Consider the following 25,705-nt stretch of genomic DNA (forward strand, 5'->3'; position numbering starts at 1 on the left):
GGAAAAAAAAAGAGTGTTTTTGCTCTATCCCCACCTTCTGGCTAGAAAAAGAATTTTTCTTATTACAGTATCCATATTTCTGAATTTATTTTTCTTTTACTGTATGACTATAACCAGACAATATTGACTATTTGTATTACAAAACCTAAGATTCTTTTTTTAGCAGTCCCTCACTTCTCCAGAAAAAAACAAAATGAAACTCCACGGCATGAATATCCTCTCTAGCACCGTGTTGATTTTCTGACTCAAAACAGCAGACATATTTACATTCAAATAGAACAGTGATTACTTGGGTTCCCAACCCACTAAAGTTAACAAGTTCATTTATTCTGTTGACACCATTAGGAGTTAAAATGGCTAAATCTCTCCACAGATCTAACCTTCCCTGACATACCGTTCTTAATGCTTACACTTTTTAAAATAGCTTTAAACCTAATAATCAGGTGATTTATACCACTCATAAAATATTAAGCTTACTTGCTCTACAAATTAATACAATAGTATGCATGAATGTAATTTTAAAGATTTCACAACTATCTTCTGTGCTTGCTTATCTTGCAAGCAAAATGATGCAAGCACAAGAGCTGGAATAGTGTATACTCCTCAGCAGAAGACTTACTCAAGTGGGCAAACAGCAGATCTCCTTTCATCAGTCACTCCATAAGGGAGATCAAACAAATATAGCAGCAGCACCACTCTCTTTCCTCATAGTCACCCGCTGATCAACAAACATTTTTTCTTCTTTCGTGCATTAATCAGTTATGATACCACCCTGGCCCAAGGACTAACATCAGCCACGTGAAAAGCTGAAAACCAAGACAAGAGTCATCAGAAGTACTTTGGTCAAATTCTTCTATTTTTTCATTTTCACTTTTCACCCTTTCATTGATGGTCATAGTAAAAGGGCGGGGTAGGATGAAAAACAGAACATTGGGAAACCTGCAAAGAGAAGAATATGGAAAAACTGGATGTCTTAAAGCCACTTTAATTTTTTAGGTCCTGCTTTCTAAGGAAATAAGGAGTCATAACTGTATTGTTAGAGAGCATCTCTTTCCCAAAATCTCTTGAATCTTATCTTTAAAACCAGAGGAAATTCAATAGTGAATCAATTGTCTCAGAACTCTATATTTCTCAAGGTTTCATGAAAACAGTTGAATAGGAGAGACACCTTATAAATGCATCAGCATGACTCTTCCCTCAGTAATCCTTGCCTTTTTCCTCCTAACAGCAGAATCAACACAGGAATTCAAATAAAAGAACATAACTTCATTAAGCTTTCTAGTACAGATCTGGTTTAAAAGAATACTTTATAGACCTATGTGCTTTGATGCTCTGTCATTAAATAGAGATTTGATAACAGAAATAGATTATTACTATAGCCTCCAAGTTTATATTAATTGGAAGTGTTCATGGGTATTTAGACAATACTGCTGTACAGAGTTTTGATTTTAAAAATCCAGTAAGGAGTACTGTATACAGGAGTGACCCACGTATATACATGAAGGAGTACAGAAGAGCTGCCAAATACTAATATAATTAACTTTATGGTGAACATTCAAGAAGATACTAGAAAAACATAATAGCATTTTATATTTCTGAATGCTTAAGCACACTACATCGACCACATTAATTTCCAGTAAGTATTTATTTAAAGTTTAAGAGAGAAGCCTGAATACCTGCCAAGTTATCCAGGTCTTCTTAATACCTGCCTTCTTCAGCTATTACAAAACAGTGACAATGGACTGTCAAAAGTCTCTCTCCTACTAAAAAAGGGCACTTCTTAACCATGAATACAGGCCAAAACCACTGTATAAAATATTTTAAAAGTACACTGGTTGGTTTCAACCCTTCATTGCCTCCCTTACCCAGTGGTAGCTGATCACCAATCTACTACACGGGAATAAGAATATTCCACACTATGCTCAGAGTGGATCTTGCTCCTAGGAAAATCAAGACTATAATAAAACATTTCAGGGAAAATTAGGAGAAAACATTTCTAACATAAGAAGATCTAGTGTTGCAATAAAATTGTTAAATCACAGACAGTAATTACAAAGAAAAATATAAATACTTAGATCTTCCTTATTCCTGAGAATGTACTTGAGATTATTAAATCCTCTACATGTGTAGGTTCTCAGCCTTCTTTGTGGATTCCAAGGGAGTAAGAAAAGAAAAGGCAGAATAATCTCGTCAACCCTTAAAAGAAGCTCACTGAACTAAGCTCTCTGAGTTAAGTGGAAGAGTAATCCTTCATTTCTGCATACTGGAAAAGAATGACTTTTCAAAGGCTGCACAGGATTTTAAAAAGCACGTGGACATGACATGAAATTAAAAGTACTGGCATTGCTACAGTTTTCTTAGACTACTAAAATATTTCTAAAATGCAATTCTTTTTTGCTGAGTTTCTAGAATATATTCAGTACGATGTTAAACAAAATTAGACTACTACATAACACTTTTAAAGATCCTTTATTTTAAGAATAGTTCATTGTGCATATGAAGGATCAGCTACCACATATTCCACAAAACTGTATTATCAGCTCAAACTGTGAGATTCAACTACAATTTTATTAAAACATCCCTTAAGCAAAGTGTTCAGTAAATGGTTACAAGTATCATATCAGGAATAGAATATGATCTTAATTTAAGAAGACATATTTATATAACGTACATTTCCAGAACTATGACAAGTTAGGATGACACTCAAAAGGGGGGAGGAAATAGTTGGGCATTCATGACAATTTATCTTTGTTATTTTTACAAGATCTAACTTAAAAAACAACAGCTGTGCCAGATCTTTTCTTCTCCATAATCTGTGCATCTGTCCACACCAACTGAATTACAGACCACCAAGTTGTCTCATACACCACAGCAAACAATAGGTCACCTTAACAGTTCAGAGCATGATTTAAAATACCAAATATGTATTCTTTCCCCAGAACAGAGAAGTTTTAACCTACTTTTCAAAGTAATTTTAAAAATATTAAGACATTAATTAATAAGTTGAAGGCAAGATATTTAATACACTTGCTTCTACAGTGATTATTTTGAAAGCCAAGATTTTATTTAACTAGTAAATCTGCTTTGAACTGCACAATCTATAACAGATTTTGTGAAATCTGCATTTTTTTTATTACTATTCTCCTTTAGAAGTTTCACACTTCTAATAATAGATGCCACATTGTAAGAGTATGTACGGTACAGGCATTCCTCCATCATTAGGAAAGAAATAAAGTACATCAAAAGTCTTAAATGACAAGTGACATTCACTTTAAAATTATGCATGAAGTGTATGAAAATAGACATTGTAAGATTTTTTTATTTTTTTTTTAAAGAAAGAGTAAGATACTCAGAGTCAGGAGATAGACGTCAATAAAACTGCATACTCCCACAAGTGCTAAAGCTGGCTCACAGTGTCTCAAGTTAGTAAGACAAGATGGAAAAACATGCTTTAAAATTCCAGTGGTCTGTTTTCTAGCCTCTGCTTTTCTTTAAAATAACCTGCAAAAAGAAAAAAAAGTATATTTATCACCGCTTTTATCACTACAATTGAGGTCCAAAATGCTAGGCTACTCAGACCAAAGGTTCTCCTAGCCAATTTGTTTCCAAGACTTGAGTCACCAAGGTGAAAATTCTAGGGAAAACGTTAGAAATAAAGCAAAAGCATACTGAAAGATTTTATATCAGAGATTATTTTTAAGCAAGAACATTCATAAGCAAAAATTCTGTAAAATAAAAGACTTATTTTAAAAATTCATGCTGAGAAATGATAATAGTGCTCTCAAGCCCTCAGTAGATTCCTTGAAGTTCTTACCCTGTTAGGCCTAGACAAAAAGAAAAATTAAGGTTCGCCATCATACAGCTACTATGTTCAATTTGTGTTTGCAATGCCTTATTTCTTTCTATATCAAGAGCACACAGACCTTTGGAAGGACATTTTTTGGTTTGGAGTTTAAATTGAAAAATGAACTTCAAAGCCCAAGTGGGACTGTTTAAGTGTTAACATTATTAAAATACAGGCAGTTTTTCCTTTCTTTTCATCTTAAAAAAATAAATGGAACACAAAAATGTTCAAATAATGTTAAGATTGCAGTTAAAAAGAGATTACAAATGCATAAGATTCCAACTGTAACATTCACTTGGCTACCCTACATATCCTGTATATATTTTTGTTACTATAGTAATAGAATGTATCAAACTAAACCTTTCACCAGAGGAAAAAAAAATACTGAAAACAAACAGAAGCCACAGGACCAAAATATCAGATAACATCGAGTTTTGTTCTTCCAATTTGCCCAGCAGGAGTAAGTGGTTAAATAGTTAACAAATTAAAGAGACCAAGTTCCTTCATGACACCAAGGTAAATAGACTTGAAAGAGATACACAAGACATATCCTAGCGAGTGAAATGCACTACAGAGTACAAAGGGATTTCAGTCATACCTTGACACTAATTCTTTCTAGATAGAGAAAGCTGCTTAACACCTTCCTTTTTCCCTTCTTTTGCATGTATACAAAACTCACCATCCTTCACAGATATTCATACAGCAATTTTGGTTATGCTAAATTACCCATATAGCAATCCACAGTTTAATCCTCCCTTCGTTCTTTCCTTGCCAAACACAACATCGCACAAAGTATCTGCTTGTTCAAGTAGTATCCACACAGTGCTGCAAGAATCCACTACAAATTTATTCCAGACTAAGCAGGTAAGAACTGAAGGTGCAAAAAAATATGCAAACCTCTCTGAACTATTTCTCACTTGTTCCATAAAGTTTCACTTATATAACTGAAGTTAAGACAGCATGCTTCCTTGATGTAGTATCATCTGAAATAAGGATCCTCAACTTTGGAGAGGCTTTCAACCCATGAATGCTTGCTGGTAGACCACTTTGTAAAGTTACCCTTACATAGAAACTATGAGTTTAAACACAGAATAATAATAATAATAATAATAATAAAAAAAACAGGTTATACTTAATAGGGCAAGGAAAGATAATTTGCTGTCTGGGTAACAGTGAATTATGCCAGTGATGGACTAAAGAATATTAAGTTTCTATACATTTTGAATTATAAATAAGATATCACTTTAACATAGAAAATATTTGTATATGCTGTCATAATACATTTTACATTATGCAAAAAGAAAAGTTTTAAAAGTCCTTTAATACCTTTGCGGCAGATATGGTGTGCTCGGGTTTAATTATTTTACTTTTGTTCTCAAAAGCATTCGTCCTGGCTTCTTCTGCTAGCCGATGGAGAAACAGTAAGAAGTTCAAATGCACCTTTAAAATAGGGAAGAAAAGAACAAAAAAAAACAAGAATGATTCAAACTTGATTAAGCATAGTTTGGTTTTTTAGAGGTTCATTGTTTGGGACAAAGGATTTGCATATTAGACTGTTTCCAAATTTCTGAAAGGTGTTCTCAGAAAAGCAATATATCACTCAGTTCAAGCCTTAGTAAATTTCCAAAACATCCTTTACTGCAAGACTCTTATAGTTTAAGTTTAGCATACTCAAATTGTAAAAATGCTTTAGAAATGATCAAACGACAACTGATCTAATAGGAATCAAGTCTGATTTTTATTAGCAATTTTTAATAATAAAATGTAGACATAAATATCAGAGAATCGGGAGCCTTCTTGCTTACTAGTAAATATAGTCAGCTTTCACTGACTACAACAGCCAGACTTTTATGAACAACAAATTCATCCCCGCTCTATCGCCAAATGGACCACAGATGAGATCAAGGATTTCTGCCTCTTTCCAGTGCAAAGAGACATTGACATTAATTTCTCCAGAACAAGAAATTCTCCCGTGTCGGAAGGTTCCATCCATTTTTTCCGAGCTCATCACTTACTTAGCCTTTTTATATTAGAAGAACTGGTAGGGCAGAATTCCATTCAATACGGAATTCTGTTCTGCTAATACAGAAGCTGCAAAAAATTTCAGCAGGCAAGGAAGGAACTGCTCCAACTTGGACTAAAACGACCAGTCAATAGCACCTCTGTGTAATCAGGGACCTGTAATACAAACCTCTAACATGATACAAATATTATGCGAACTATTTTAACAGTCCCACCTGAAAAATTGATAATTGCACCTTCTGCAAATTTAACTTTCAAACAGTATTACCTTTGCTATGTAAAGTGTACAAAAAATACTTTCACAATAAAGAGCTCAGAAAAATATTATTAAAATATATGAAAATTTTATTTACATGAATTAGGCACTGTATTTACTCTGCTGCACCTGACCTGTAAAGCCTAGAAAAATATAACATGGATATAACATGGAAAGTTACAGATAAAGTGGGTTTGCAACAAAAAAGAATTTGCAGCAATAAGAATCTGCTAGAGGACAGGCTCTTGTCATATGAACAGCATTCACAGGACAAGCTATTTGGGATTTTTTTGTATCCTGAACTAAATGAAGCATAATTTGGAAGCATCAAATACACAAAAAGCAGATGTTCTTGCAGATTTACTTTGCAAAATATCAAAGCCGTTTTTTAACTAGTAACTCACATAGACATTATCTCTGACAGAGTGGCACTAAAATAATGTTCAACATTAGAACTCTCACTGTTAAACTTATCAATGTGACGGTTAGATTTCTGGAAATAACCTGGGGGAGAAGAGGGAAGTGGAACAAAAGCTTCCATACTTGCAAGTCCTTTTGCTGAGATACCTAAAGGCAAAAGTGTTAATTCTAAAATTAACTGCCTTTCTAAACTGCATCTTGTCAGAATCGCTCTACTTTTATTTTCCTATTTTCAAAGTAAATTGCTGCATATGGAGAAGCTTCCTCTGAACTTGAATAGATTTAAACAATAGTCACAACATATTCCACAACAGAGCACACAGGTTAATAAATATTTCAGGTTATTCAAAGCAATTGAGAAAAGTTAATGAAAGGCAGAATGACTAAATACCATGAATAGGACAGTTACTGACAAGTATCTAAGTGATACCATATTTGTTCAAAGACATTGCTTTACTACATATGAAATTATTGTCCCTGTGCATAAAAATTAAAAACTGTTTTGAATTAGCTACTCGTGCAAATCACCTTACAAAACAGAATGCTTACTTCCCAGAAAAGAAAGGTTGCAAAGTTTTAATAACTTTGTAAAAAACTCACAACACTGTTTGCATAGTAACTTCCACACACCTGCTCAACAGAACTAATGAATAGCAGGGAAAAGCTCTGTAATTTTATTTTGCTGCCTTAACTTCAAAACAATTCTTTAGACTAATATTTTGCCTTAAACATACACTTATTAATCATTCTGTGGTGATAACAAAGAAAAAAGAGGCCATTCAGTGCAATACTTTAAGCTTTTCCTGCAATGAAAATACACACATGCCCTTCTAGCATAAAACAAGCAGCTGAGATCCTGCTTTTCTCCTATAATTTCAAGCTAGAACAAAGTTTGTATATTTTCTTCTCGGACTATTGGAGGAATATCTGAACTTCAGTACTAAAATCTTTACCTCTTATTTTCAAAAAGAGCCTTGAAAAAACCTGAAACACTCGTCATATTTCTTCACCCAAAGATATTATCATACCCCTTCAAAAGAAAAACAAAACAAAACAGCTTCCTGAGAAAGGTTGATGAAATTTGATACCTACATTGTGCAAAGAGAAAGATGTTAACACTTAGGAAACAGATTCTGACAAAGCTTCACATTTTGAAAGGAGACTTGATCAAAAAAATCTGAAAAGAAGAAACCCCATTCAAGTATTTAACAAAATTATCTGAATTCTTACATCTTTCAAACTTGTTAGTTACGATCACATATGAAGATATTGGTTTAGTCGACTAAAAATAATCACTGAAGGTCCAGTAAAAAAAACAATCTGATTATCTCCTAAGCCAGGTGGGCAGACCATCTCACTGAACTGGACAAGTACTGCAGTAGATTCAAACATAAAGCATGGATCATTCAGGAAGATAAACTAGAAACAGAACTAGCCAATTCTCATTCTTCCCTGGAGAAGACACAAGCTGTCCGCTCAAAATGTACATGGTTCCATCTTGTTAAGACAATTACTATACAAATGTCTGAAGTACGCAATCTAATCACTGGTATGGTGTTTGCAGAGAATAAGAGACACTAGAAAACATATTCTCAAAACTTGTTACTTGTCTAACTACTAAGTACAGAATAAACTCCTCCATACTTTTTTTTTAAGGCAAAATTCCAGCTGTGTTGATTATTTGTCCATAAAATAAAGAGCTAAAGAGCTGTTAGTCATGTGCCTAGCTGAAGAACACTATGGACAACAACCACACCTGGACATTCCTATTTAAAGGTAGAAAACAAAAAAGTCAAGCCTTGTAACATTAAAGGCCATTTAATTTGACAACACCAGAAGAGATAATCTAAGTTTCCATTACAGTATTAAAATTTATTCTGATATTCCTCCTTTGTGTGGGAATGAACATTTGATTAGCCATATTTTAAGCTAGATCTGATTGTTGTTGTTCATAAGTTTCAGTCAATTCAATTCACTGATTGTCTTTGCAGCACACAGAACACTAGTGACAGGACCACAAAGAAATGGGAACCAAAGGCCAAGATTTGGAGGGACGTCCCACTTACCTCTTTTCAGACAGCTACACTAATTTGAAGCCAAATTTTCATTACCCTGGAAACACAGACCAATTGTCACCAATGACTACAAAAAATGTATTAGTGACTGTGTAAGTTTGATTAATTGACTACTTCGTTCCACTGAATAAGCTTTCATTGGGTCTGAGCATGAGTAGCAAGGGGCTAGATCCTTAGTCCATGAAAAACTCCAAAGATAACAAAAACAGTAGGAAGAAATCATGTTTTTGTTAGCTCAATTAGAGAAATATTTACTGTTTACATTCAAGTCTAAATACTCTCATGCAATTACTTTATTAATTCATATTAATCTCATATTATTTATTTTAATTTTGTATGTTTACATTTAGCTTCATATATCCAGATACCAACCTTCAAGATGCTGCAAGACACAACTTTCATACACGTATGAACATGGACTTACAATTCAAGTCAGGGACCATACCAGTACAGAGTATGCATTAACACTTTAATGCTCTGAGAATCACATGCATTTGTAAACAAGAAGGCAACACAGTCAAGCAAGTTAAGCCTATTAAGTCACTTCAAAGAATATCCTTTTTATGCACAATTTTTTTTTCAGTATAGCAGCTACCACAAACTCTCTTGTGGTCAGGTATCCTTGCTGTAGTCAAATAACTCCTTGGTGAGACAAACCCTACCTGTGTCACAAATCCCTCAGTGCAGATCAGAAGCGATGTAGCTGTGTTGGCCTCAGTTTTTGGAAAGTTGTTTGATATGGCTCTACACCTTTTTGGCAGGCATTTTTAAACCATGAACGGGATCCCCACACCTTATTAGATTAGCAACAAGTCTTGTCATTCCTTAGTTTTGGACAGAGATTACTTAGATGGCTTTCAAAAAATATATGATCATTCAAGATACCTGAACAGCTTAGCAACTCATTGATCACAATTGACCACTTGCACACCCAAATTGATCTACATTAACAACAAACATCTGCGTGTTATAGCCACGTAAGCCAAAGTCATATTTCTCGGTCCGTCTACACCAAACTCTTTGAAAAGCAGTGTGTACGTGAAGTGACACAATAATTACGCATCAGCCCGTCCCTGAATCCCCAAACTCGCTGTCAAAGCCCTCCAATACAGCACCCACCAAAGAAAAGAGCAGCAATCTCTACTTATCCGTATGTTACTAGGCAAACCAACAGCCCATCTCCCCACAAACTTTGCCTCCCCTCTGCTCGTAGGTCACTGCAGAAACACCATCAGTAGGAACTTGGCATCCCGTCAGCTCCCAAGTGCTCCAGTGCGCACCACCCAAAACATGTAGAGCGTAAACGTCCCCACTGAGGGATGGCTGCCCCCAGGCAACCAGCAGAGCCGCAGCACCGCCGCGGCCAAGAGCAGAACCGACCCCGGGCTCCCCGGGGCAGCTCCAACCTCGCCCCTCCCCTCTTTCTCTCCTCACCAGCAGGTCGGCGTTCGCCGCCAGGCGTAACTGCGGCTTGTACTTCTTTATTATTTTCCGCAAAGTGCTGCGGGGCACCGTGCGCCTCATCTTCCTCTGCTCTTCTTCTTTTTCCCGCTCCTGTTCCTCCTCCTCCCGCCGCCCTCGCTCTCTCCGCCGTTCGAATCCGCCGCCCTCGCGCAGGCGCGCGCGCCCGCCGTGACGCCACTTCCAACGGCCGCGCGAGGCGCCGGCACCGCCCCCGCGCCCCGCCCCGCCCCGCCCCGCCGAGGGAGCGGTGGCGCCCCCGCCCTTCCCTGGGAAGCGGACGGGAGCTTCCGGCCGCTTATCCCGAGCGGCTGGGGAGCTGCGGGGAGAGCGGGGCTGCTTCGTGGAGTGATTTCTCACCTGTGTCAGCGGGCACTGCTAGCGCACGGCCACCTCCCGGGTGCGGCGGCTGCCGGCTCGGGAGGCGCGGCCCCGCCGCCGCGGTGGCGTACGGGGGGTGAGGGGCGCTCCGCGAGGAGGTGCCCGAGGGACAGGCGGGTCCCTGCTGGACACCACCACAGTCGTTCTCGCAAGCACGTGTGTCAAAGCGCTTCCCTTGTGAGCGAACCGAAATTTGACTTTAGTTCCCAAACCTCCACCCGGGCCCTTTTAATCGAAAGGGCAGAGAGGGGCCGCAGCAGTTCCCGACTGGCTTTTCCGAGCCCTCGGACGTGACCGCCACCACATGCAGAGGTTTCCTGAAACGGAGGGAACGGTGCACCGGCCAGAGGCACCGGCACGGCGCTGCCTAAACAAGCTTCAGGCCAAGACCTGTGGATTTTAACTTGGCAGTCGTCGCCCAAGTGTGATGTTTGCCACAGAAGCCAAGGGAGTTGTACACAATGCGCTTGTTCTTTCCTTCGCTGTGTGACCCTGCCGGGAAATGTGACAGGACTGTAGGACCGGGAGCCTACAAGCCCCATAATCTTGCACTGAAATGAGCCCAGAGTGATAGTTATGTTCCACACATAAATCTGGACAAAATACTGCATTAGTACACGTGTGGCATTGACTTAATTGTACAAAAAACCACACACTGGTTCTAAAGTCGGCCACTACTTAAACGTGTCATCCTTCTTCCAGCATCTGTCCCTACACTTCTGTTTTAGCTGACGGATGCTGCTGACTGAAATACAGGTTTCCCCGCAGAGGGGCCCCTGTAGCTTGGCATTCTCAGTGTATTTGGACTGTGTGTATTTAGTTGGAGAAGGGGTCAGGATTTCATACTGAGGTATGGGGTTTTTCAGCGTATTTATTAGTTTTTCGTTTTCTTTGGCCTATGGAATGCTTGCAGATTTAAATGTTGATAGGATATATATGAAGTCTTAATATATTCAAAAGTATCAGCACCCAGATATGAATCAGTTTTATTAAAGTATGTTCTTAAGCCTGTATGATTTGGTATTTTAGTTAATTTTTCAATATGCACAAAATGTAGTCCAGATAGAAGTATATCTGACAGTGAGAGAGAATTTAAAATTTGCCAGTTCTTCATACTCTGTCAGATCTTTGAAAATTATGCTTTGTTCTTTCAGCTTTGACTGTCGCTTTCCATTAATCGTCAGTAGCAATTTAGATCTTAAAATCGGGGTCTTAGCATTTTTTCTGTGAGGGAATAAGCACACTAACTCGTATGGCTTTTTTTTACAGTTTAATAATAATCACAGTTAATGGTTCAGCAGCAGTGCTAGAAGTAAACATTTGGGGGTTTTCAGCTAACTAAACGGCTCTGACTCAGGAACTACATGGGGTCAAATACTATAATGCTCATAATATACACATAGAAACTTGCATCGGAATCAACAATTATTCAGCATGTCAGCAGATTCAAATCTACAGCTGGGGTAAATCAGTAGTTCCACTGGACCTTACTTGAGCTGAGAATTGGGCCTTAGAATCTCACACTGTTGGTGGGAAACTGATGTTGGAAAATGCTATGGGCAAGTATTTTACAAACTGTAAGAATTGCAAAAGGGCCTCTACTATAGGTCTAAAACTATTAGAATACATCACACAAATTTGAAACTGTGCAGTCACCTGCAGGGAATGACAGATACTGGAGACTCAAGACTAGTAACCTTTAGTCATGTGCTTGCTGTATAGACAAAGACTGAATAATAAAATCTACTATTAAGTGTAATACTGTGGATTCTGATAGTTTTATATTTCTAGTGGACTAGGGTTTTTTTGTTGTTGTTTTTAACCACAGAAAATAGTAAAGTCCTGACTCAATTCTACTTATATACCAGATTTTCCTTTTTCTTATATTTTGAAAAATTTATGGCAGTAGTTACTTCAAGCAATTGATAACAGAGGTCAAATGTAAAAATAATAAATTACAGGGTCTGATCTACTGAACAAACATGAACTTTGGTATTTCAGATTTGTCCTTGAATTGTATTTTAGGCTATTTTTCAATAAATATTTCTATAAATATGATTTGTAATAGCTTAATTTTAATACAGGAATATTGTAGAAAAAGAAAAAATTATACTGCTGTACATCATGCATTGTAGTAAACAAAAATTATTTTATAAGTTAACTAAATAACTAAACAAAAAAATCACAACTGTTTCAATGACTTGATCTGTATTAGCACAAGGATTAATGATTATATTACAGTGTATCATAGAAAACTGCAATCTCTCTTTATATTTCTGATTTTGAACATGACAGTTTTCCTTTTCTGTGTCTCTGATAGAATCCATAATGTTCTGTTTTAATGCTACTATGAAATATCATTTAAACAGCTAAAAGAATAATGCAAAATGTGCTTTAAATTAATTCTTTGAAAGGTGAAATCACTAATTTTTTCATGCTCATGCAGCTTTATAAGAAAGGCAGTTCTGTGCCTTACAGGCTGCCTGTTCAAAAGCTGCAGGAGTTTTGCACCATTTTCTACAAGCAGTTACCTTGTTTCCAAATTGTGTTTCAAGAATTTAATATTTTTCTACTTTTTAACAATTGCAGTTTTTAAGTACACATTAGTTCATGTTTCATGGCTTCAGCTGCAGCACAACATCTTCCCAGTTTTCCAGCAATACTGAACTGTGTTTTAGAATTAAAGGCATCAGCTGGTACCAATGATTAGAGCTAGAAAAATTCAGCTATTAAAATGCTACCATCCAGGTCTGACTTCTTCAAGAAAACAATCTTTTAAGGTTTGTTTAGTTTTCTTTTTAAGATAGGCAATTTCAGTGGCATTATTTTGCCACTCTTGCTTCCAGATTATGTGGGTTCCTTGAAAACACTTCTGTACATTTCAGTGGCTAAAAAGAGGCCAAGCCTGGGGCCACCACTGCTGAACCACAAACCAGTAAACATTTTGTTCTCCATTTCTGTAAGGAAAGAGATGAATTTAAAGACTAATTTTATCTACTCCTCTAGTACACTATAAGTCGAATCAAGGGTAATATTTGGAAATGAAATTGAAAAGCAGTGTTTCCTTTTTGCCCTGAATTTTTTATAAGCACATCCTGCCTTGTTAAATTTGCTCTCTCAGCCTGTACTTGTAGCTATTAGCTTAATTATTTTGGTTCTGGATTTTGACATTATCTTTTCAGACTCTTCATCAGCTCTTCATCAAATCATAAGACAATCTTCCCCAAAAAAATACTGAAGAATTCCATTTTAAGTGTGTGATATCTTGAATTTAATAAACACATTTTATAGATTCTTGCTAAGCCAGAGGTCCCTCAGTTTCTTCTTTAATCAGGTAGAGATATTTTCTGATGCTAATCCAGTTTCAGTGGTTGATGAAAGACTTTGAAAGTTATCCTGGATAGGTCAAAGCCTAAAATCTTTTGAAGTTTTCTTTAGTGATGAAAAGATATCTCTAAAACAGAACATAACAATTCAGCAAATGTAAACTCTTCTATAATGTAGTTGATAGGCTTGATCATAATGTTTGTGGTACACAGACTGACTCTCCTGTTACATCTGTATATTATTTCTATTGGATAATTCAGGTGTGGTTGAATTCTTTTGTAGAGAAACAGGGAAAGAGATAATACAAAGGAGCAAACTGTATGTTTTCCTCTCCTCTGTGGAACTTAAGCAAATCTCTTCCTTGAAAAAGAATGTGGAAATGGCAATTTTAACAAGAAACTATTGTCCTATGGCTGTTACTATTAATGTAATGGCAATAATTTAATTGCAGTAGTAAATACTAGAAGCTCAAAAATGTGTTTAGCATTTTATCTTCATTAAGAAGCAGAGAAGTCTCTAAAATTAAATATTTTAATTACCTTTTTTTTTTAAATTTAGTCCTATTTTTATCTGTTTTCAGGCCCAGTGTTTAACAGTAAAAAAACAGAAAGGCAAAACATCATAAATTACATTTGAAATTCGGACTATTTGCTGATTTTAGGGCTTACAATTTAAGCTTCAGTTTCATTTTTCAGCACATTCTGTGTATCAGCTCTCTGTATATCAGTCTCTGAAGAACCTGTCTAAAGTCAGTTGACTTTCACAGGCCAGATACTGCCTGTTGTGATTGCTTTGATTGCATTCATAAAATGAATGTCATTCATATATCTTCATTGGTTTCCTTCAGCTCTGAAACATGAAATGGTGTGCTACAGAATGGCCTTCTTAGCTATACAAGTTTCCACCAGTTTTCTGGCTGTTGCTGCAGAGGAAAGTGGGTGATCACAGTTTGAGACATCCACATCTGAAGCAAAAAATTAATCTCTTGCTGGTGTTTCTGATTGCCAGTAATTCTTAGCTCTCCTAAAGCAGAGGAGGAAGTACTCATAATGCCACTGTAAATGAACAATACCCACTTCTTTTCTGGTACAGCCTGAATACTCTGTGAATATACTAAAAAAAGGGGCATACATGCATATTTGTTAACATTGAAGCCTATTAGACTACTGATCACATGATCAGACCAAGAAAAGATAAATACAGTTAATTATATTTTTTAAATTAATAAATCGTTAGTAGGTGATAACCAGTGGGGTGCCTGCCTGCCAGCTGTTTTGTCTCAGTGCCCCTAATGATGGACTTCACCAAACTAAATGCAAAGAAAACCAACAAAGTAACAGGTTAGGTTTCAGATTAGGTGAATTGATTACTGATTACTTAAATCACACTTCTTGTGACATAAGCCAAGCCATAACATTACTGATAGAAAAAAGAATGGCCACTGAAGTGAACCAAGAATTTAAAGGCTGGCTTCCAAGTGCATGGAATACATCTATATTACAGTAAGAGTTGCAATTAGTGCACAAAGTTGGCGTGTATTCTGCAGTCAAAAAGACAGGAGGGGAAAATTAAGTAATTTTTATTTGTTTATTTTACTATTGTAACCAATGAGGAAGTTAAAAAAGAACTTTCAGATAAAATACAAATAATTCAAAATAGGCTGTAATCAGAATGTATTTTTTCAATGAAGATTTTAAAAAGTTATTTATTGACAGCCAAAAGGAATATAGTCACCTGAGAATAAAGTAATATAATTTATGCCAAGCAGTCTACCACAATTGATTCCTCAGTGAATTCCCCACCTTCTTTAGTAAGCAGACATAAAATCATTTGTCTTCAAAACCGTGCTAAGAAATTAATGATCTAGTACAAACTATCAAGAGTTCAGCTATATTTTTTGTGGAAAAAAAGGTAATTGAAAATATTGGGTTTGTATTAGTAAAGAAAAAGCACTCTGGAAAATGACAGCATTACTCTTTAGTTTCCATCATTTGCATTTCATTTGAGTGCTTGCATTTCATTTGAGTGCACTGAAATCCTGCTGAATTTGACTCTACGTTATGCTTTCTGCAAATTTACAAACATCTTTTTTTTTAAAAAGCAATAATAAGCAAAATATAAACCCCTCAAAAACTATTCCAGATTGTATTGAGAATCAGTAGTTTTCTGAAGGTACCTAAATGAAAAGGATAATTTTTTTAAATTGCTGCTGCTGTAGCATAGAGGAAGGAAAAGTACTTTTTCAGAGAATATGGTGAAGTACCGCAATTCCTAAATCCTTTTCCTTTTGGCTAGTTAACTGCAAATTTTCTTCACAGGAATGTAGTTTCAGGTTTGGGTTTTCTTTAAGTATCTTGCTATATGTGCAATGTATAGAAAAAAGCTGCAAACATTAATTATCCATTAAGCTAAAAATTCTTTCAATAGATTAGAATCATTTTGCCTTCTGGGGACGATAACATTTGCAGTTTCAAATGCAATTAAATGGAAGTGTTAGTTTACAGAGTGAAAGATAGTGTATATACTTCTTTGAATGTAAAACAATGCCAATGAATACTGCTTAAATAAATGTAACTTTGACCACAGCTTTGTAAATAAACAACTGCTGATACAATCATTTTCTTTTCCTACAGACCAAACACACTGTCTTCAAACAGTGCTTGACACAAAGGAAAATAGCGAGGGTGTAATGCATCAGGTTAATAAAACTAAAACATAGCAGCTGTAGCTGTAGCCTCGTACAGAGGCAAGATGCTGCTCTCTGCTGTAAGAAACTGCATCGGAGCCTTAACACAAGAATAACCATATTGACTGTGGAGACGGGAAGCCATGTCGAGGTCTCTTCATCTACCCCAAACTGGTATGTAAGTCTGTTGTTAAGAAGTAAGTAAATGTATGTGGGAGCACCACAGCTACTAGAACTGGTTTAGTAAATGGAGGTGCAGTGCTGATTTTCTAGACACATAAAGACTACCTACCTGAGCTTACATAGAGTAGCTTAACGACCACAAAGCTAAGAAAAATATCTATTTTAAGCTGAAAGTCACATCTCTTGCATCAGCACAAATACAATTACAACAAAGCTAACACCATGAAAACACAGAGTGAATCATAATACAAATGCAAGATTTTTTTGGAGGAACATATAATGTGAACTGACACTTTGAAAATAGAAGGCAGCTCTAAGGTCTCTCACCTTTATCCCAGGTATTGCAAATAGGCAGACTACTTAGCCTGAATATTGGCAAAGGTTAAATTTTGTTTTTCAGTGTACAGTGATGTTCTTCTTAGTAAGTAAGGTTGCTGTGATGTTTTTTAAGTACCTTCATCTGGGTATGAGCTATGGCTCCTTAGTATCACCAGTGATGCACCAGTTTCCGGCTGTACTATGGAACAGTTCCCTTGGAGCAGGTCAGTAGTTTCAAACTGCTGCTCGTTGCCATCCTGACTGATGACACTTGCCCTCTACAAACCAACTACTCAATGCTGCCATAAAACAATACAGAGAGAAACATAAAATTGCTGTTCATAGGCACCTCTTTGCCTAAAAAAGGTAGCAGGTGTGTGCTTTTTCAGATTTTTTTTTTTTTTTGAATGGCAATACATGGATGTTGAATGCTGCCCTGCCTTCTAAAGTGAATAAAAATATACTTATGCTTGACATCAGGATAATTTTTTCCAGGATGTTTTTCAAACTGGTCTAGAGATATTTTCTGCTTCAAAAGATGTGTTTAGAGTTCTCTAGCATTCTTCCCACTTTTATATGATGATGTAGTGATATCGCTACGCCTACTCCATTTCGCAAAGTGTCCTGGAAGAGAGCCAGGACACAAGAAAGAGAAAAAAATCCAAGCATGTAAAGAATATGGAAAACTGGGCCTAGATGCAGTTTTTATGGGGGAATTTTTAGACTAAAAGTCATACAGTGGAAGGCTTATGCTCATTGGTGTGCTTAGCTGTTCTGCAGTGCTACGAGTAAGCAAAACAGCTGTAAAGCTGGCTTAATTCTCCAATTTAGCTACGTTTATGACATCTTTATAATACCAGTGCAGAACGAAGCAGCTGGAGACAAGGAGTAACTCTGATCCTAACAAGCCCTTTTTAGGCTTTATTTGGTATTCTTTAGTCAGATAAAAGTTTGCCAGTTTGTCTAAGATTAAATTTAGAGTCCTCTGAGTGGCCTCTGAAGATTAAACAAAATTATACCATAGAACGCTGTAGTGGGTTGACCCTGGCTGCATGGCAGGTACCCACCAAAGCCACTCTATCACTCCCCTGCACAAGTGGACAGGGGAGAGAAAATATACCAAAGGGTTCATAAGTTAAAATATGGATTGGGAGAGAACACTCACCATATATCGTCATGGGCAAAACAGACTCAACTTGGGGATATTAATTGAACTTATTACTAACAAAATCAGAGCAGGATAATGAGAAATAAATCTTAAAAGCACCTTCCCCCAAGTCCCCACTTCCCTGAGCTCTACCTCCTCCCCTCCAGCAGCGCAGAGAGACAGGGAATGGTGGTAACAGTCAGTTCATTACACATTTTTCCTGCCGCTGCTCAGAGAGAGAAGTTGTTCCCTTGCTCTAGCATGGGATCTCTCCCCCAGGAGACAGTTCTCCACAAACTTTTTCCAACAGAAGTTCATCCCACAGGCAACAGTTCTCCACAAACTGCTCCAACATGGGTCACTTTTCCACGGGGTGCAGTCCTTCTGGCACAGCCTGCTCCAGCATGGGGCTCCCCACAGATCACAGGTTCTACCAGGAAACCTGCTCTAGCATGGGCTCCTCTCTCTGCAGGTCCCCACCAGGACCCTACTCCAGCACAGATTTCCCACAGGTTCACAGCCATCTTTCAGGCATCCACCTGCTTCAGCATGGGTGTCCTTCAGGGGCTGCAGGTGGATTTCTGCACTCCTGTGGTCCTCCATGGGCTGCAGGAGCACAGCTGCTTCACCATGGTCTTCACCATAGGCTTCAGGGGAACCTCAGCTCCAGTGCCTGGAGCACCTCCTGCCCCTTCTTTTCCACTGACCTTGATATCTGCAGAGTTGTTCCTCTTACATATTCTCACTCCGCTCCTTCTCTGGCCACAATTACTTCTGTGCAATAACTTTTTTTCCTTCTTAAATGTGTTATCACAGAGGCACTACTATTATTCCTGATTGGCTTGGCCTTGGCTCAATCCCAGGGTCATGGGTTCATGCACCATTTTGGGCATCAAAAAGGACTATGGTGGGTTGACCTTGGTTGGATACCAGGTGCCCACCAAGCTGCTCTATCACTCCTTCTTCCCAGCTTGATAGGGAAGAGAGAATAAGATGGAAAATGACTTGTAGGTTGTAATAAGGCAGTTTACTAAAGCAAAAGTGAAAGTTTGCACACTTAAAAACAAAGAGATAAAAACCAGTTGTTTTATTCTCTACTTCCCATCAGCAAGCACTGTTCGGCCACTTCCCAAGAAACAGGGCTTCAGCACAAATGGCAGTTGCTTGGGAAGACAAACATTGAAAAAAAACCCAAAACAAATACCAGCCAGACCCAATAAAAACACATGTTCATAAATGCATATCCTTTAATTTTAATTTTTTTTTTGTAACATTACATTTTGAGCAGATTAATCCAATTTGGGTGCTCTGTGAACTCAGGACTCTCACTGATTTCAATAATTACCAGGATTATACTTGCTTATTACTTTTTTTTACAAAGAAGTAAATTGATTTTTATTTCCAAAATAAATCTAACAATTGCCTTCTGCCACAATTCTTGTATTGTGAATTCTTCATTTACCCTTAGCTACAAGCCTGAAATATGGTCCTGAAACACATCTGTTTGTGTAAAGATGTACCTGGATATACAGTAAAGCTTTACTGCTTTTCTGTGTGATTCCCAGCACAGAGGACATTTTGAAATAGTTATCTTTTATTTTTTTTTTTCATCTGCTCTTTGTGAGTCAGTTGCCTTTAGCAGACCCAGCAGAATCTGGTTATTTATTCAGAATAAAACTCTCTTTTTGATCTCCTAGGCCAGCTCTGTACCTATAAGTATAATGTTAGACCTAGTCATGGGTCTGAGAACAAGAGAAATTCTACCTCTCAGGTACTTACAGCTAAATGCTCTTCTCCGTAGATATAGGATGATCTAGTCAATCCCCACTGTTGGGGACAAACCCTGACATGTACCTGTCTCTGGGCTGTATCCAGGAGTTGGCTGGGAGAGTGCTTGTTGGCTCAGACCAGAGCTGTTGCCTGCTAGTGTCATCCTACAAACAGACTAGTTGTTACTATTACATGCCAGACTTTGTGCCTGGCTGCCAGTTTAGCATACTGCACATGTAGCCATGAAATAATGCAGTAATGATTGTAGGACACTTGTCAGTGGGGCTGAAAGTTAAGAGTCCTTAACAAGAAGTTGCCCGTTAAAATTAGAAAAGCTCAATGGTCAGACTTAACAAGGAGGCTGGTCCATGTCAGGTCTGTTTCTGGGTTTTCTTTTATGCTGCAACTAGCCAAGACCAGGGTCCATAATATGAATCTCTTCTGTCCTTGGAGGCTGTCCCTACCACTAACCTACAATATCAGCTGCTTTTGCCTTTTCTTTCTAGTCCGGAATCGTGCTCTCTTTGCTACGGCAACAGTATTTCAAGAGGCAGAATGGGAAGAAGACATCTCTTCATGTCCACAGCCTGGTAGCTGGGGCATGCTTCTGGGAGATAGGGAATGCAGTCTTCAGCCCCAAAATTTAATGGGAAAATCCATCTCCTGGGACAAATGTACTCACCGGAAAGGTACCATATGGAAAAATCAGCTGGCAATTGGGTATACCGAGTCTGGTCCACAGGCTCTCCCCTGTGCTTTCAGCCATTGTAAACAATTATTTTTCATTTGTTCATTGTTTTGCCATGGTGTTGTTTAGACAAACAAAAGTATCAGTTACAGAACTAGACTTTTCTCAGGTTTTAAGCAGAGCTCAGAATTATGTTATCTGACACTCAAAGAGTTGCTTGACGTCAGGGTGCAAGCGCAGAATAAGAAATGTATTATATCTTCCATGAAACAGTTTAGTTTCAAAATTTGATTTTTCCTTACTCCAGTGGGAAACACTAGTGCAATAGCACAGCAACAAAATTAAACCTGCAATTAAATGGCTACAGGTCTGAGCATAAATTTTTGGGAGAACATGTTGTATGTATATGTACAGCTGCACATACAAAAAATCTGAATTCTCCTAGCAGCAGTGTCTGGATGTGGAGTTCTGATTTAGATTGTGTTCCTCTGGGGACACTGTTCCATATCTATGTAAAACTGAAGTTAGTAATTAAATGGCAACTTCTGCATTACGTGCTCATGATTACCTACTCATAATAAAGTACAAGATGGGGTTTGGAAGTTCTGTCTTGAGAAAGATTTGATTCCAGATTTCCAGTTCTGGCATTTCTCTGCTAGTTTGAAGTGTGCAATATTTGAGTTTTCTGTATTATGCATAGCAAAGTCTGCTTTAACCTATTAGACATATGAATTGCTATATGCAGAAGTAGATGGATTAGTGCAGTTTTATACAGCATTATTTATATTCCAGGTTATCATAAATAACTTGGAACCAAATATGTTCATTAATATCACAAATACTGTTTTTCCAGTATCAGCCCTGATTTGCCTGTTGTCTGCTGGGGTCAACAAATCCATGGATACATGAACAGGAAAACCTCTTCTTAGGATACTTCCTGAAAACCATTGCTCCAAGCATATACATCCTTTTCCTAATCTAAATGAAATTTTAATATTTTGATACATTTTTCAGTACATGAAGAACATCACGTGACCCAAATATTCCTCCAATCTTTAAAGTTTAGTAAGCGTCTGAAAATTATTGGTTAAGTTCTCACTCTGTACCTCTGCAAAAGATACTGAGGATACCTAGGATACTTCGCCAGTGGCTAACTTTTCCACTCTCTAGTTAATTCTTCATCCCATTAGGAAATACATCAATAGATTTTATTAGGTAGTTTTTAATAATTTGCAGTAGTTTTTTTCATATACTTGACTTTTCCTTGTAGAGGCAAACAATGAAAACTACCAATATAACTTAAGAGATAAAATGCCCATGACATCTAATTTGTTGACTTGGGCTTTTTGAGGTGATACAGTTCTATAAAACAACATTATCAAAAGTTAGTGAGGTATAAGCTAAGTACATATTCGTGTCTTGCATTTCACATTAATAAAGTTCATGTTTTAAATGCCACCGATCTTTCTTCTTACTCAACTTTAAAAATATCTACAATTTACAAAAGAATCAGGATATTTTCTGAATTTTGTAGGATTAGTTGCAACCTCAGCATCTATTATCTTTGTAAACTAATATCTTCACAATGTAATGTGTTAAATAAATACATCTTGCCTTTTACAGGATGTCTTCTCCCATTGACTGCCAGCAGGAGCACAACAAAAATGCTAAAAAAAGAATCCTCAATAGCTGCATGAGTAGCTGTCCACTTACTCCAGAGATCAGTAAATGTTTGGCAAGGAAAACATGGACTGAGCACTAGCATTTATTCACATGTCAAACCCAAAATAGAAAACATAGTTCATAGTGGAGTACAAGGACAAGAATGCCAGAAAGGCATTCTTGCAAATACATGATACAAAACGGTACCACTCACCACCACCTCTGTTGCTTTCATAGGCAGCTCAACTACATTTTGGTAAAACAGTGTAACACAGGAATGTGTATTTCTTCTCCTGTGAACAGATGCAGAGCCAAACACTAGTCCCTGTATCAGTGTGTGGATGTGTTGCACAGCTGGAAGAGCAATTGCGATTGTTAAGGAAAAGCATGTGTTTTTCCTGCTGGGTTATCTAAAAGCTTTATTGGTAGGGTGCAAACATGATTTTGACCACATAAAGTTTTGGAAACTAAATCCAATGTAAATTTAATGTTGCTGTTTACGTTTTCTGAAGTCTTAACTGTATGACATACATAAGCAGTTAAAAGTAAGTGATTAGTTCAAACTCAGGTTATGTAGAGATCTGTAAATTTAAGTCACTGCCTGACACATGGATCATACTCAGAAAAAGCACTCTGGAGACCCAAACAGTGTAACAATCCTCTGTTAGCCTGCCTAAAGAGATGTCAGGAGTTCATACTGCACTATCAAAATCTCTATCTAGAGACAGTCTGAGGTGCAACAGGCCAGGTTGAATGGGGCTTGGAGCAGTCCGGGCAAGTGAAGGTTTCTCTGCCCATGGCAGGGGTGTTGGAACTAGGTGATCTTTAATGTCCCTTGCAAACCCAAACCATTTTATGATTCTCTGATTCTCTGATTCTTTGATTCTGTGAATCATGGGAAGGAAGTAAAAAGAGGAAAGGGGGACAAAAGGAGGCACTCTTAAGGCACCAATAACATCTTACCTTGCCCCTAATTCCACATAACTGCAAGTTGAGCTGAAAAAAATTCTGGATAATAGGGACAACAGCCCACAGGCAGGAGCCTGTAAATCTTTGCATTTCTAAGGTACAACCTCCATGAGCTTTGGCATTCATTGCATCTTGACCATCTGTCAGGGCTGCCTTGAGGGGTGTGAAGCACTGAGCAGGCATGGGAGTAAATACAGATTTTAGGGAAATGGAATTTCAAAAAGAGACCTTAGACATTCACATGCATAAAATCTACTTGTTTTCTAAAATTGAGGGGGATTAATTCTGATCTAAGTTCATTTTAAAAAGTATTAGAAAGGCAGAATGGTTCTTAATTCCTTCTGAAATAAGCAAAATGGAATGTGCTTCAATCCTTTTATAAAATCTAGTCCTTTTTTCCCACTGTACATATACATTGATGGCTTTAGCACTTATCAGACCTTTACAAACAAGTATCTAGGCATCACAGAACTAGAGTAAAGCTAATAACAGAAATCATGATCCTCACTTGGATCATGTGGACAAGGTAACTGACTCTAAGATATTAAGACCAAACCATTGCCCTAAAATCTGAACACGTGCAGGCATACTTAATAACAAATAGGTTATCAGGACTGAAAATTTCAAAGGATTACTTCAGGTCTGTGGAGATAGATGCCCAAGTCTGAAAACACTGTTTAAGTTAATGTTTAATTTCCAAACATTTAAAGCATGCATAGTAATATTTATTTATCTGAATGTGTTTAAAGACACTTTAGAGTTGTTTATTTTTTAGACTTTTTTTCCATGAGACAAAGTTATCTTTTTCAGCAGATTTGCCTTTTGCTTATTCTAGATGCAGAGGTACTTCTGGGCTAACAAATTTTTATTTAATAATGCATGAATTTTCCTTTTATGAAGCTAGATAGTTTTTCCATCACTTGTACTTCAGTATTTCTGAAACCAGGTGTTAATTTTCAGGGGGATAGGAGGTTTCCAAGCAGCTGCCAGGACTAATACAGCAGCCAGCAGTAAATGCTGAATAAGCTTAGGTACAAAATCTATACCATCTGGTTTCAGGAGTCCTCAGCCAAAAAATGTGAGGCCAGTTCCTTTCATGTCCAGAAATCTTCCTGTTCATTAGGAATTGTGAAATGGATGTAACCTTACCTTTGCATTACCTTTTAATTCACAACTCAGAGGAAGATTCTAATAATGGTCTTAAGAAAACATTTCATAACTGTAAAATGGGAAACTAAGTAATGTGCTCCGATTGCATAAAAAGAAAGATGAACACTATTTGACAAGCTGAGATCAAAGTTCTTGCTCAGCCTCACAGCAGTCCAGTTTTCCACGGTGCTGTTTCTCCAAGTCAACGATAGCTACCAGTGCTCAACACAGAAACAAGGTCCCTCAGAAGAATGATTTTCCTAGACCACAAAGAGATACAAGGTGAAGCCCTTAAGCTTTGATTTAAGACCAAGAAAGTAAGGAATGAGTTCCATCTTGGCTGCCAGTGAGGAAATACTTCTGGTTCCATAGGTGTCTGAAAAGATCAATTATGTTCTACATAAAGAATTGCTATACTGCAATTTTTGATAAAAGAGTGGTTTGACAGTGGTTTAGTTCAAAGATGTGAGTTTGAAGGTATATATGTAGCTTGGACTGCTCTGGAGATAACCATGGAGATCTAAGCAACAAAACTCCCACTGAGGGAGTGTGGAAAAAGAGTGTTTCCTGCAATTTTTAAAGTCTAAATCATTTCACCCTCTCAGTCAGTCATTTACAGCTATATATAATCCACAAGGTCACTTTTTTATCAAAACACTAAAGGTACCAAGCTATCATCTCATCCAAAGAGTCTTTAATATCTATTAGCTTCTTATTTCTAGGTTATATGCAGAAAATTGCATACCATAAGAAACCCTACAAGCCTATTTTTCTTTTACTGTCATCACTGCTTTCAACACACTGATTAAATCATTACCTTAACTGGATGATTAAACCTTTTTGAGAAGGGACTGACATCTTACTGTATTTGGCTAGAACAGAGTACTATGATTACCCAGTACACTGGCACTATCATGATGCAAATAAAACAGCAATGATAGTGCTGTTGCACTCCTGGTAACCATGAATTTGTCTACACTGCTGTATAGCAAGATTGCCCTGAGCTCTTTAGAGCAAGTTAGAATAGCTCTATCATCTGATCATAGAATCACAGAACCATAGAATGGTTTGGGTTGGAAGGGACCTTAGAGATCTAGTAGTAGGTTTAATTGGAGACAGACACTGTTAAAGATGGGCAGATAAATGCAGATCAGACCAAAGCGAGACAGGAAAAAAATGTAATTTTAAAAGCCTGATGTTTTCCTTCAGCACTGATCTCCAGAAAACTTAATGTTCTGAGGATTCATTCAGACTCTTTCATGGCTAGTAGTCAAAATCCAAAATACCTTTTATATCGGTGTCTAATAGCAGTAAAGTTATGATCCTTCTGATCATATGCAGTGCAAT

General features: G+C 37.4%; 1 protein-coding gene across 1 annotated transcript; it reads right to left on the minus strand.

The window, feature by feature from the left end:
- Nucleotides 1-3,011: 3,011 nt before the first annotated feature.
- Nucleotides 3,012-10,233, minus strand: CENPW (centromere protein W). The gene is made up of 3 exons (XM_008933995.2): nucleotides 10,052-10,233; nucleotides 5,171-5,284; nucleotides 3,012-3,501 (listed from the first exon to the last, which is right to left on the minus strand). Exons 1-3 carry the CDS (start codon nucleotides 10,139-10,141, stop codon nucleotides 3,475-3,477), a joined length of 231 nt encoding a protein of 76 aa, XP_008932243.1. The 5' UTR covers nucleotides 10,142-10,233; the 3' UTR covers nucleotides 3,012-3,474.
- Between the last annotated feature and the right edge of the window lie 15,472 nt (nucleotides 10,234-25,705).

Source organism: Manacus vitellinus, unplaced genomic scaffold (assembly GCF_001715985.3).
Source record: "Manacus vitellinus isolate BGI_N305 unplaced genomic scaffold, ASM171598v3 scaffold_4_pilon, whole genome shotgun sequence".
NCBI classification, from domain to species: Eukaryota; Metazoa; Chordata; class Aves; order Passeriformes; family Pipridae; genus Manacus; species Manacus vitellinus.

Bases quoted from the DNA above. Each gene is read 5' to 3' on its own strand.
- CENPW (XM_008933995.2), bottom strand. From the start codon at position 10,141: ATGAGGCGCACGGTGCCCCGCAGCACTTTGCGGAAAATAATAAAGAAG. The intron at 5,285-10,051 runs GTGAGGAGAGAA...CCTATTTTAAAG, and splicing joins CGGCGAACGCCGACCTGCTG to GTGCATTTGAACTTCTTACT. The intron at 3,502-5,170 runs GTATTAAAGGAC...TTCTTTTTGCAG, and splicing joins ACACCATATCTGCCGCAAAG to GTTATTTTAAAGAAAAGCAG.